General features: G+C 36.2%; 2 protein-coding genes across 4 annotated transcripts in view; one reads left to right on the top strand and one right to left on the bottom strand.

The window, feature by feature from the left end:
- The window catches only part of SBF2 (SET binding factor 2), a 450,441-nt gene that overhangs the window by 257,347 nt on the left and 179,768 nt on the right, over positions 1 to 13,326 (top strand). For all 3 annotated transcript variants that reach the window (XM_032427050.1, XM_032427051.1, XM_032427052.1), the window contains exon 13: positions 3,143 to 3,241. In XM_032427050.1, the coding sequence (XP_032282941.1) occupies positions 3,143 to 3,241 (99 nt within the window). The remainder of the gene's footprint in view (positions 1 to 3,142; positions 3,242 to 13,326) is intronic.
- LOC116646225 (mitochondrial calcium uniporter regulator 1-like) lies at positions 3,319 to 7,512 on the bottom strand. Its single transcript, XM_032426818.1, has 2 exons — positions 7,437 to 7,512; positions 3,319 to 6,371 (listed from the first exon to the last, which is right to left on the bottom strand). Exons 1-2 carry the CDS (start codon positions 7,510 to 7,512, stop codon positions 5,512 to 5,514), a joined length of 936 nt encoding a protein of 311 aa, XP_032282709.1. The 3' UTR covers positions 3,319 to 5,511.

Raw genomic sequence — 13,326 nt, forward strand, 5'->3', positions numbered from 1 at the left:
TTAAAAATCTTTTTGAAAAAGTGACAGTGATTATATAAATAAAACTCTTATTTTTGAAGGCAGTAATACAGTAATTCCTTTATCAGTTTCAGAGAAAGAGAAAGGTCTAGGTTTAATATATAGATATGTGATTTCAAACTACAGTTACATTTAGTCTATTAGTGTCATAGAGCCATAGTTTGGCTCAGTGGCATTCTTTTTTAAAAATTTTATTTTATTTAAATTCAATTAATTAACATATAGTGTATTATTAGTTTCAGAGGTAGAGTTCAGTTATTCATCAGTTGCGTAACACCCATGCTCATTACATCGTGTGCCCTCCTTAATGTCTATCACCCAGTTACCCCTTTCCACCACCCACCTCCCCTCCAGCAACCTTCAGTTTGTTTCCTATAGTTAAGAGTCTTTTATGGTTTGTCTCCCTTTCTGATTTTGTCTTATTTTATTTTTCCCTCCCGTCCCCTATGATCCTCGCTCAGTGGCATTCATACTAGTCAATAATCAACATTTGTCTATATCCCGTAGGAGATCTTAAATATATGGAAGGCAGATTTCATTTCTATCTTCAAGGAATTGGCCATATAAAGGGAAAATTAGGACAAATGTGACTCCAAATAAGGATACTGTTTCGTCTTAGTTGTGATTTATTTTAACACATCTTTCCATTTATCATTTAACGGCGTTTACAGCAGCTCATTCTGGTGGATAGAACAATGAATACTGTTCCCATTTCAGTTTCTGAAAGAGCACTGTATTGGAACCAATAAATCTAAAAGTTCTGTAGAGTGTATAAAAGGAAAACACTTAGCACCCAAGATAGTGGAGAATAGTAATAGTGATTATGTTTTGCTGCAGGTGGTTTTATTTTGTTTTTTGTTTGTTTGTTTTTATTTATTTATTAGAGAGAGAGAGTGAGAGAGGGAACACAAGCAGGGGGAGTGGGAGAGGGAGAAGCAGGCTTCCCGCTGAGGAGGGAGCCCGATGCTGGGCTCAATCCCAGGACTCTGGGATCATGACCTGAGCCAAAGGCAGATGCTTAACCAACTGAGCCACCCAAGTGCCCCTATGTAGTTTTGTTTTGTATAGAGAAAATAGGAATCAAGTTCTTAAAGATCTCGGTTCAGAGAAGGATCTTTTATTTTCCGCAAAGATTATTAAGTAATCACAGATAAGAATGAAAGAGGGGGCACATGCTGTAGTTCTGAGTATGGAGACCTGTACCAAAAACTTTAATTAATAACACAAAGCATATGAAAATTTAGGAGAGATTGCCCTGTGGTGTAAGCAGTTCTTTCTGATGAATTACTAATCACTGATTCCCTAATACCAACATTTAATATGATTGATCACTAACTATCTGATTTTTTTTAATAATTTTTTTTATGTTAGTCACCATACAGTACATCATTAGTTTTTGATGTAGTGTTCCATGATTCATTGTTTGCGTATAACACCCAGTGCTCCATGCAATACGTGCCCTCCTTAATACCCATCACTGGGCTAATATGTATCAGTAATTGATACATAATGTTTAATGGAGTTACATTAGATGCTCCCCAAGGTCCTTTCTAGCTCTCACATTCTATTAGTTTCTGAAGCATTCTGAATAGTAACATTGGTTTATATACCCCTCATTTTTCCTATCTAAATTCTCTTAGTAACTCCTTCTGGCAGCTTCATCACAACTAGCAGGTCAGAGTGATTGCTTGCAGAAAACTTGCTTGCCATAGCCTCTGACTGTTTTTGTAAATCCTTCCCTTGCCTGGAGTGTCGACCCTCTACCTTTCAGTCTAACCATGGCTTCCTATTTTTCATGCTCTGCTCTTATCTCACCACTTCCTCCAAACTTTCCCAGAGTAAATGACTCTGAGAGCCACTTGGTCTCTATTAAGCTTCATGTTAGGTCTCTAGCTTTATGTGGCAACTTATCATTTATTATCTACATTTATGTACATAGGATATACATATAGCCTCTTGATTGGAAATGATGATAAAGCAAGGACTAAGTCCTATTGAGTCTCCCCTTAGCGTTCATCCAGTTCTGTGTTCTCCCTACAGTTACGATTTTTCCTGTCTAATTGATGTTGTTACTTGAAAGCTAGTTGTTCATATGTGTATTTCAGTCAAAAGCCTAAAAGGAATGAGATGCCAGACCTAAGTAATTTCTCTTGGGTCATTTAATTTGCTTGAATGCACTTTTAAAGAAAAATAGCACTTGCTCCTGGAAAAGAGATCCTTGTTTTCATCCAACCTAGGGCAGCCTACCACGCTGAAGATTTTAGAGGCTTTGAGAGGCAGCCTGCTTTGTGTGTTGCCTTGTCCCCACACTCCCATCACGTAGGCCTGTTAGAAGGAAAGATATATTTGCCTTTGTTTGACAGTCTTTCTGATTCCTGGCCTAGAATAGGTGGAGTCAGAGTTTTATATGTTTGTCTGCTCCAGTGAATCTGTTAGTTTCTAGAAGGAAAAACCCTATATTATACCCTTTTTTAAAAAAATCATCTTTTTACCCTTCTTTCCCATACTCACTTTTTTTCTTGTTAGTATTCTTCTCTCTGCTTCAAATGGATATACTATTCTCCCAGTAAATTAGTTTAGTAGGGAAATGGATTAGAGTTAAATAATTTGAGAACTGGAAGGAGGTCAAAGGTCATTTTGTTTTTCCATCTGATTGTAGAGATGAAGAGACTGAAGCTCAGGAGTTTTAGTGACTTGTTCCAAATCATAGTGTCAGCAGAGCTAAGACTAAAGTCTGAGTCACCTGACTTGAACATTTGGTTCATGTTTTGTAAGTTAGGGAAATGTTTGGAGACTTTCTGACCATCTGAAATTCTCTGAGTGAGAGAATTCTCCGAATGAGGCCTGAAGAATGAGAGGGTCTCTCTCAGTTCCAGAAATGATTTTTTCCAAGAAGAAATAGGGCCCTAAATTATCAGGGATAGACCACTAGACTATCCAAGGACTCGATTGACTCTGTAACTCTAGAATAAAGGTGAAACCCAGTAAAAATGTAAAATATTTTGTCTTAATAATAACATATTTTAGATGCTTTTTGGTTTGCAAATTGTAAGAAATTATCACACAGTTTTCTAATTTAGCATATTTTGGAGTTGATGTTTTGCCATTTGATTCTTTTTCCAAGTTGGTAGCTTTTGAAGTAGAGCGAATTAAAGTTGAAGAAAATAACCCATTGAAGATAATAAAGCATGTCAGAGAACTTGCCGAGCAACTATTCAAAAATGTAAGTAAATATGTTTTAGACAGTCATTAATTTTATTTTATTTTATTTTTTAAAAAGATTTATTTATTTGAGAGAGAAAGAGAGTGGGTGTGTGTGCAAGTTGGGGGAGGGGCAGAGGAAGAGATTCTTTCTAGCAGATTCCCGCTAAGCATGGAGGAGCCCCACTGGGGCCCCCATCCCAGAACCCATGAGATCATGACCTGAGCCAAAATCAAGAGTCAAATGCTTAACCAACTGAGCTACTCAGGCACCTCAGACAGTCATTAATTTTAAAACTATGTAATTATTTTGTTTAAAAAACTAAGAAGTGTCATCTTTCTAGTTATCTTTTTGCTCTGACTTAAAACCTTTGGGATTATAAATTACAAGATATTACAGTTGGTACTGTGCATCAAAACAGACCTCATTTTTCAAAGTGATTTTCCTGTCAATCAACTACGTTATGAAAACATCTTAGTCACAGTTTTCCCGTTTGTTTTGTGCCCTCATTGTGATTTTCATTTAGGACCCTGTGTTCTTGAGAGCAAACTGTTCATTTTTAAGACATAAAGATTAGACTCATTGGAGACCAGAACTAGAACTGACCAATGTGTCTGCTTTAGTGTGGTGCAGTGACTGTCAGCTGGATCAGGAAAATTGTTTGAGTTGTATTGTTTTGAGCAGACAGGGAGTAAAAAGCTGAAAGAAAGAGAGCAGGTTGCCAAGTGACCACAGAAACTCAAGGATAGAAATATTCCTTGTATAGAAGAAATGCAATTAAGTTATAAAGATTGGGATGTGATAAAGTGTGAAATAATCATTTGGATGCCAAGACAGAAGAGAACCTAAGGTGACAGGGAGATTACATGCATGCAGAAAAATGGATTTTGGCTAATGATTGCTAGTCATACTTCCTACCTGTAAAGCTTTTCAGAGTTGAAACTTGTACTAAGGAAAGGAAAGTAAATGGAAAGTATGGTTTTCCAGGGGAAAGTTGAAGGAAGGTGCATTTCAGGAAATATATTTAAGAAGGATTTGGGGTCAGTATCGCAGTATCGTTTAACTTAATTATTCGAATAGATGGAACTGTTTGGACATTGGGTCATAAGTCAGTGCTTTGTCACATCCATTTGAAATCTGAGACCCAATTGGATAAAAACAGGAATGCTAAGTTGTGTTTGTTTCATGTTATTCAGTTATTTATGAATTTTATTTCTGAAGTTATTTTAAAATTTATCCCTTTGACTAATACCCTACACTCCACATACAACTGTGTCCAATATAATAAATCTATTTCTTGATTAGTGTGCTGACAGTTTTTAAAAAAAGAGTTCTGTCAGAAGGAAAATGTGTGTTCTGTGGTGGTCTTCAGCATTTATGATGGCTGTGTAGAACTACTGTAGAGCATAACCACATGAGAAATTTCTGTTGACGTATTGTAATAATAATAACAAATATTGAGTGTTTAGCACAATGTACCAGGCATGGGATTAAGCACTTTACATGCATCATCTGTAATCTTCACAACCACAGTGTTAAGATAGGTGTCATTATCCCTATTTTACTGGGGATAATTGGCTCAGGATCATATGGCTATGAAGTAATTGAATCCAGGTTTTAAATTCAGAAACTTCCATCTGTCCAGTTCCTAAGCCTATTTTCTTTCCGCCCATTAGGCTGGCTCATCTCTAGCTGGAAAAATAGTGATATTTCCAATGACTGACTTTTATACTTTGTTCTTTATAAAGCACTTTAACATACTTTCTCATTTGATCTTGTAAATGACCATGGGACATAAATAGGGCAGATGTTGATATGTGAGGAAACTGAAGATAGAAGTTTTTTTTCTTGCCCACTAGGAGTGATTTACTGATGGATTTCAAAAAAAATAGCGAAACATCAAATGGGAATCAGTGTTTGAGATTTTGGGACTGATCCCTTGAATAACTGAGTGTTTATTTCTTAGATCTTTACAGGACTATTCCAAAACTGTAAAATTTTATAGCCTGTAAGTGACCAGAGCTGGGGTTCTGACACAGGTTTGTCTCTGTTACATGACTGAGTACATAGTGTATGTAAGGGAGTGTGCCAAGCCACTTTGATGCAAAAACAAAGTAATTTCCTTTTTTGCCATCCTAGAACTTAAGTTTTATGATAGCTTACACTACATACTACGCACTCTACTATATTACATAGTTTACACTAAGCTGACACAAAACTGAAAACTGCAGTAAAATAAATAATAATTATACATTCTTTTTTTTTCTCTTTAAATAGACACTTTATTATATCTACAGGTGATAAAATCCCAGAGCTACTGTTAGGCACATAAATACAGACCCTGCTAAATATTTAATGTTATCGAGCTTGTGCGACTCCAGCATGGTTTTGAGGCCAGTGACCTCAGTGTCTATCTTCCTGTTTGTTTGGGTGACAGCCTGATCTTGCTGGGCATGCAATGACACCATTTCTGTCCTCATTTCCAGCAGCTTCCTTTCATTCAATGAATACAATTCTTGCACTGTGCTCTTTTCTAGATTGAAGTCTAATTTGATATCTGTTTGGACTTTGATTACTTCATCCATTACTTGTTTTAACTGATGTAGTTTAAGGTTTATTTTCTCATTTTCTGCTCTGAGGGCTGAAAATTCACTCTTCTCCAAAATAATACCTTTTTTCACATTAGCAATCTGAGGCATTATTTGCTGAACAGCGATCTCCTGCTGCATCTTGGTGACCATATCCTTGTAGACAATATCCATGTTGGTGTCCATGATCTTGACCAGTGCAGAGGCAGTGATTCCTGCTTGCTGGGTTGGGAACCCATTTTCTTCGAGTAAACACACTAAGGCATGGGTGTCAAAGTAGAGCTTCTTGTTCCCACAAGAGGTGAAATCTCTCCTTTTGTGCTCCAGATCTCTCCTGTACTCCAGCTGCAGGCTCCCGGCAGAAGGGCTTAGTTCTGTCCTGGAGGAAGCAAGGGCAGCCACTTGGCTGTGGCACAGGTGGCACCTCCAGACAGTCACCTCCCCACGGGCTTCAGCAGCCTGCCTGGATTTGGAGGGAAGGGATGGAGGGTCCTGGGCATTAGCACTCCCGGTGGGCAAGAGGCCGGCACAGGAAGGGCATGAGCAGCTAAAAATTATAGCTTCTTAAAGGTAAATATAAAACATATATAACATGCACCACACCTGTCCCTTAAAAACAACACTTTTAAAGTGATCACCATGAGGGACTGTATTACTAGGTAGGAGACGTAAATCGCCCTTCGAATGTACTCTATATTTTTTAACCCTTATTGGGCTTTTTCCCCCCAGTCTAATTCTATTCCATTTAGTTTAATCAATTCCATTCTTTCAGTATGTATTTATTAAGCATATGCTAGTGCCAGGCATTTTCTAGGTACATGATTCCCCTAATATCCTTCCAAAGAGGATACATGTACACGATGAGTAAGAATTTCAGAATATCCCCATGGATTGTCATCAGACTTTCTGAGATTCCTTCTAGTTGTAAGATTCTAAATTCCACATGGTCCCAACATTTCTGAAGTAAATACATTACAAAGTTAAAAAGGAGAGCATGATGGTAAAGTTACTTTCTTGGGTCATGCAGGAAGTCTAGGGGAGGGAGGATGGTCTCAATGCAAAGAAAATAATCTAGATGGTTCTATTTTTAACTAGCCAGTTTTTTTTTTTTTAAATCACATTCTAAAATTCCCTTTTGGTAAGCAGGAACCAACCATATAATTTGACTGTTTCCTTATTATTGGGTTAGAATTGAGACCTGGTGATTCCACTTAGATGTTTGTAAATACTTTGTTGCTGTAAAGTCTGGTATGTGTACCTAGTGTCTCTGCTTCACTTATCTTTGAAGTACTCAAAAATGAACCTTAATTTCTCAGTTTCTTCTCACCACTCCTTTATATTGCTTTTTAATGAGTCAGAATGTGAGGAGACATGAGTAGGATGTTGTAACTGGGTTTAGGTGCTCTTTTAACTTTCTGGAGCTTCCTAAATAACTAAGGAAAGAATTTGGTGACTTAAGTAGAGGAGGGGAATCGTAAGGGGACATGAAGGAGAAGGAAGGGAATAACTCCATTTGAGACAAATTGTGTAAGCGTTGATAAGGTTTATACCATGAAGATTATCAATCATTCATTATACAGCTTTTCTTTCCATTCTCAATGGATAATGCTGGATCTGGATCTGCTCACTTTGGCTTTCAGAATCTTCATGTCTGTATGACAGCACATTTATGTACTTAATGGCTCTATCTCTGTGATTCTCCATACACACTTACAAAGGACCACTAACTATACACAAAATGGGAATGTTAAGATAGGCCCAGATAAGAGCTTTATAAAACCTCCATTCGAAGGCATCAAGAAATCAGTTGGACATGTGTTTTACTGTTTTACATAGTACCGTTTTTCTAATTTGTTTTGCATCTGCAAAAGTACATAAATATTTGCTAGACTGTGTAATTTGTCTGACAGCTTTCTTAAAAGAAAAATGAGAAGACTTGGACTTTCTTAGAGAATAATATGAGATTTCTATTTGTGCTTTAAGAGTATTTCATTGCCCAGGATTGCAGTGAATAGATTTTAAAATCCTAATGGGAGAACAAAGCCCACATACAGGAATAGCCTTTGTAAATCATATAAGGTCTATAGCGTTTACATTTCTGCATAAAGTTAATTTCACTACGAGGCAAATTTAATCTACACTGTTGAGATTTGTACTCTTTGCCAACTGTGAATTAAAGGATTTTGTTGTTGTTATAGGAAGGAAGTAAAATACTGTGACCATCTTTAGTCTTAAAAAATCAAACCATAAACAACTTACTTAGATTATTGTGGTGAAATGAAGCCCCTAACCCAAGCATAAAAAATCACACTTCTTCCCCTATCTTATCTGATTTATTTGTTCATTTTTAAGTCAGGTTTAGTATGATACAATTTACATATAGTAAGATTTACCTTTTTTAAATGTTCTCTAGATTTTGACAAATGAATGAAGCTATACAACCATCACCACTACAATAAGGACATAGAACATTTTTGTCACCCGTCCAAAGTTCCTTAATTTGTTATAATCACTTCCTCCTGCCATCTCAAACTTAGTAACTGATCTGTTTTCTGTCTCTGAAGTTTTTGCCTTTTCTGTAATGTCAGTATGTAGCTTTTGAGTTTGGTTTCTTTCACTTAGCATAATGCATTTCAGATTCCTCTATGTTGCTGCCTGTATCAGTTGTTTACTCCTTTTCATTGGTGAGTAGTATTCCATTGTATGGATGTATCAAACTTGTATTTATCTGTTAATGAACTGAAGGGCAATTTTGGCAATTATGAACAAAACCACTGTAAACATATGCGCTGGTTTTTGTGTGAACATAAATTTTCCTTTTTCTTGGATAAATATTTAGAAGTAGGATGCTGGGATATATGGTATCAAAATATTAACTTTATAAGAAACTGCCAGACTGTTTTCCCAAATGTCTATACCATTTTGTATTACTACCAGCCATATATGAGTTCCATTTGTTCCACATCTTTAACAAAGTTTGGTATCCTCAGTTGTCTTTTTGTTTTGTTTTGTTTTGTTCTTAGCCATCCTCATAGGTGTGTGGTGGTATCTTATGGTTTTAATTTGCATGTCAACAGATCAGTGAAAGTATAGGTCTCTTACCTAGTCACTACATGCTCCCTTGGCACTTGTGAAAAGAGTACTTGTCTTAGAATATAAAGCCTTCATCTTGAATCATAAATTAGAGCAGTGGTTCTCTACAGGAGAAACCCTCCCCTCCAGAAATTTGGCTGTGTCTGGAGACATTTCTGTTTGTCACAGCTGGAGAGGGTGTGCTACTGGCATCTGGTACGTGGAAGCCAGGGTTGCTTCTAAACATCTTACAATATACAAGATACACACTACCCCCCCCACACCCAAACAAAGAATTATCTAGGTCAAAATGTTAATAGTACCATGGTACAGAAACCCTGAATTAGGGCAACCAGCACATTAGATATTAAAGTCATACACCAAATTTATTTGTATTAAGGATGCAACTTTAATTCAGTTGGGTGATCATTGAAAGTCCTGTGAGGATGGAAAATTGAGAATGTTTCCTTCCATCAATATTGTATTCACAGCTAGGCAACCCTAAAAAGTCCAGTTACATTTTGTCAGTGTTTAATGACTTAGTCCAGTGATAGTATTGATTTCAGCTATATTTGTAAGGATTTGTATAACTTGCTATCCCATATAGCCCTATGAATAATTGGTGCACATTAAATAATTATTAAATAACCTAAATTAATATGGGAAATTTTGCAGCTGCTAACAAGGTCACATCGATTTGTCGTTCACTGCTGAGACCAACATGTAGGAAGAAATTTTTTTCCCCAATGTTGCCTACTTTGGATTTCCAGTAGGGTTTGGGGCTTTTGTTTTATTTTGTTTGCTTTGCTTTTATTTGAAGTGCATTCTCAGCCTTATTTTCCGTAAGCCCTAGGCATATTCTCATTTGGCTTGCCAAAAAAAAAGAAAGAAAGAAAAGAAAAATCCATGTTTCCAGACCAGATGGTATGTGTGTCATTTTTTCAAGTCTGAGAAATTCACTGTACTTCCCAGTACTATCATATATTCTCAAAGCAGGATTACAGAGCCCATTTCTTGAAAATCATTATCTAATTTTAAAATTCCCTCTAAACAATAGTGCATTTTACTGGCTTTTTTGGGCAGTTTATCTTGGTTGCCTTGGACAAAATTGTTACCATGTTCTCTATAAGTGTTTAGTTGCCTGAATTCTTTGTTAGTAATTTATAATTGCATTTATCTACAATCAAAGATGAAAATTTGGCAGCTTCTTTATTCTATTGAAAATAATGAATTTCCTTGTTTCTACAAGGATGTTCAACAACAAAATTGGGCTGCAGTTTTTAATGAGCACAGTAATCTTCAAGGGACTTGCCCAAATGCAGTTGAAGTTCCAAGTAAGAGCAGATGTTTCTAAGAATATGCAGAGTTCACTGAGCCTTAAACTTCTCATTTCTTGTCTTCTCAAAAGTCATTATGTGAGTGATTAACATAACATAATAAAAAAAAAAGTCATTATGTGACCAAGTTGGGTGTAAGGTAGCAAATGTGTTTCTTTATATTTACCACACTGCCCGTTAGAGGGCAGCAGTGTACAGACACAGTGGCCAGAAAACCAAATACTTGTGTTTCAGGGGCATGAGCCCTTTTTGCATCTTCTAAACACAATTGAATATAATTTAGTAACTATCGCATAATCTGAATTTTTATGAGGAATATCTATACCGCTGCAGGATAGCCTCATTTTGAACTTTGTTTTAAAATGATTAAAAAATGCTTTTTAGTCTTAATTGTGTATAGATTTGGTTTATAATATTTCAAATGGCTTATGAGAAGAAAAACACTATTAATGACTAATAGCAATATCTTTTCTTTAATAAGTGATTTCTGTTTTAAGCCTTATTGACTACAATTATTATTGTTGTTAAAATGTAAGTAGCTGGTGATATGATGGGATTCCTGGGAGAACAATATAGTTTAAGTTTTAGAGGCATGGTGTCATACCATAATATATGCAGTGAGTAAATATTTTTTTCAAATGAATGTACTCTAAATTTTTGGAAAACAGCTTTCATATTTATTCTGGGGAATAAATATGTGTGTATGTGAGTGTTCTAAAAGCCTTCCTATAACAACTCATTTTGTCCTCACAAGAACCTTATGAAGTAGGTACTGTAGTATTATCTGGATTACAGATGAGGAAACTAAAACACAAGTGGTGAGTGAATTGACACAGCACCAGGTCACATGACTAGTAAGTGACTAAGCTGGAATTGGACCCAGAGGTATGACATCAGAGACCAGGCACTAAAAATACTTTGTCGTACTACTCTCTCATTGAATTGTCTAACTTCTCCCTCTGAAGTGTAGTGCCACCTGTCTCACATTCTTACACAGAGTCCTGTTTTGGGGCTCTTTACTCCATTAGCCTTTTTAATCTTTCACTGGTACCAATTGCCATGCTATATTAATTATTACAGGTTTATATAAGTTTTGATATCTGGGAAGTGTGACTTTTCCACTTACTCTTCTTCAGAATTATCTTGACTATTTTGGGATCTTTATTCTTCCTTATAAAGTTTAGGTGAACTTAGCACATTGCAGGATTTTGACTAGAAATAATATGTGTATCCTTATTTTTCTAAATGACCTTAAGTCATTCTTGGAACAATATAGAAGAATATACAGTAAGAGAGTTAGATAAAATATAGTTAGAAAGGATACTAGCATCACTAAGATTCATTTTCTACTTTTATTTTTCCATGTTTTAAAATTTGTTACAATAAATATTATTTACATCATGGAAAATAAGTTGAAAATTTTAATTTTTATTACAAAGAAAATAAATGTAAATAGAAGCAGGAGTAATGAAGAATGTACTTTAAATGATTCTGATGCAGATCTCAAAATCCACATGAATTACCTTTCCAGCCTGAAAAAAAATCTGCCAGTGGGTTTTAGAAAATTGATATTTGTAACTTGGAGAAGGTATCTTAGACATTGTGCCTAAAGAACAGAGAAAAACAAACATACTACTTTTGAAAAGGCCAGTTTCAGAAACTACAGACAAGTGATAACTGGTGTTAATCCAGGCATAATTTTAGACAGTTTTTTCAGCATATAGTTTAGAAAGTGGTGATCATGAAGACTTGGAGAGAAATTTATTTATTTATTGTCCCCTGCCTTTGCTAAAGATGCAAAGGAAAAATACAAAGTAATAAGGGTTACTTTGGCAAGAACAAGTTTTATATCTGACTTCACCCTCTCAGGAACCTTGTAAGAGAAGCATAAGTATATCTCTTAGGCAAAGTTATTTACCCAGTATCACATAATGAGTAGAACAAAAACTAGAACCCAGGCTTTTTTACACTTAAAAGAGTATTAATTCCATTGTGTTGCTGAGATATGCTGCCTATATCATCTTCCATGACCCAGCTGTTTATCTGGGTCTGGCCAAATAACCATAAAGAATTGTGGGGAACAGCTCTCATAGATGATGACGATGTCCATTTTAACTGTCTGAAGAACATATACAGTAGTATTGAGCTTAATCTACAACATGAATAATAGATTCGGGGGAAAGGGGAATTTTCTGGTTGCAAAGGATAATGGTGGTAAAGCAGCCTTCCCTGTAGAATGTTATTGAAGGATGGATTCCATTCTGCGTGTAGTATTTGAAATATAATCCTACTTAACTAGGTGACTAGATGAAAATTTATGCCAGCCTTAAGGGTCTATGAAAATATTAACTGACACATTTAATTCAGTTACTGCCAGCCTAACATGTGTTCAACATTGTGTCCCACTCATTAGGAAATAGTTTAGGGTGCTGCTATGTGCCAGGCAGTTTCTGGGTGCAACAGATAGATAGCAGAGGGCAAAAAATATTTTTTTGATTGGCTGAAATGTTGGCCCTCATGGAGCTTCATTTTAGTAAGAGAAGGGTAGACAATAAACGAGTTAAATATAATTTATAATATGTGAGAAGGTGATAAGTTCTAAGGAGAAAAATATAGTAAGAGGAATAGGGAGTGTGTTAGGGGGTATAATTTTAGATAGGGTGGCCAAGAAAGGTGGCATTTGAGCTAAGAAATGCAGAAAGGGATAGAGGATGCTGTTCAAATTGTAGGGGGATAGGCAGAAGGAACAGTTAAGTGCAAAGGCCTTGAGGTGGGAACAAGAAGGCCTATGTGGCTAGAGCAGAATGAAGGAAAACAGTAGCAGGACACAGTCCTATAGGAAAGCCAGATTTTGTAGGGCCTTGTAAATTATATTAGGAACTTTGGATTTTACTCTCAGTGAGATGAAGAGCCATTTGAATGAATAGAGTAGTTAGGTGATGGTTTGACATACTTTTAACTAGATCACTCTGTCTGCAGTGTTAAGAATAGAGTAAGGGAGGGAGCGAGGATGGAAGCAAAGAGACCAGTCAGGAGACTATTCTTCTGTGGTAATATAGAGATGTTGGCTTGAACCACAGTGTTGATGTAAAGTGGTCAGATTATGGAC

Source organism: Phoca vitulina, unplaced genomic scaffold, assembly GCF_004348235.1.
Source record: "Phoca vitulina isolate PV1807 unplaced genomic scaffold, GSC_HSeal_1.0 scaffold36, whole genome shotgun sequence".
Classification (NCBI taxonomy): domain Eukaryota; kingdom Metazoa; phylum Chordata; class Mammalia; order Carnivora; family Phocidae; genus Phoca; species Phoca vitulina.

Bases quoted from the DNA above. Each gene is read 5' to 3' on its own strand.
- LOC116646225 (XM_032426818.1), bottom strand. From the start codon at position 7,512: ATGGAGAATCACAGAGATAGAGCCATTAAGTACATAAATGTGCTGTCA. The intron at 6,372-7,436 runs GTGAGCAGATCC...TTTACCTTTAAG, and splicing joins TGAAGATTCTGAAAGCCAAA to AAGCTATAATTTTTAGCTGC.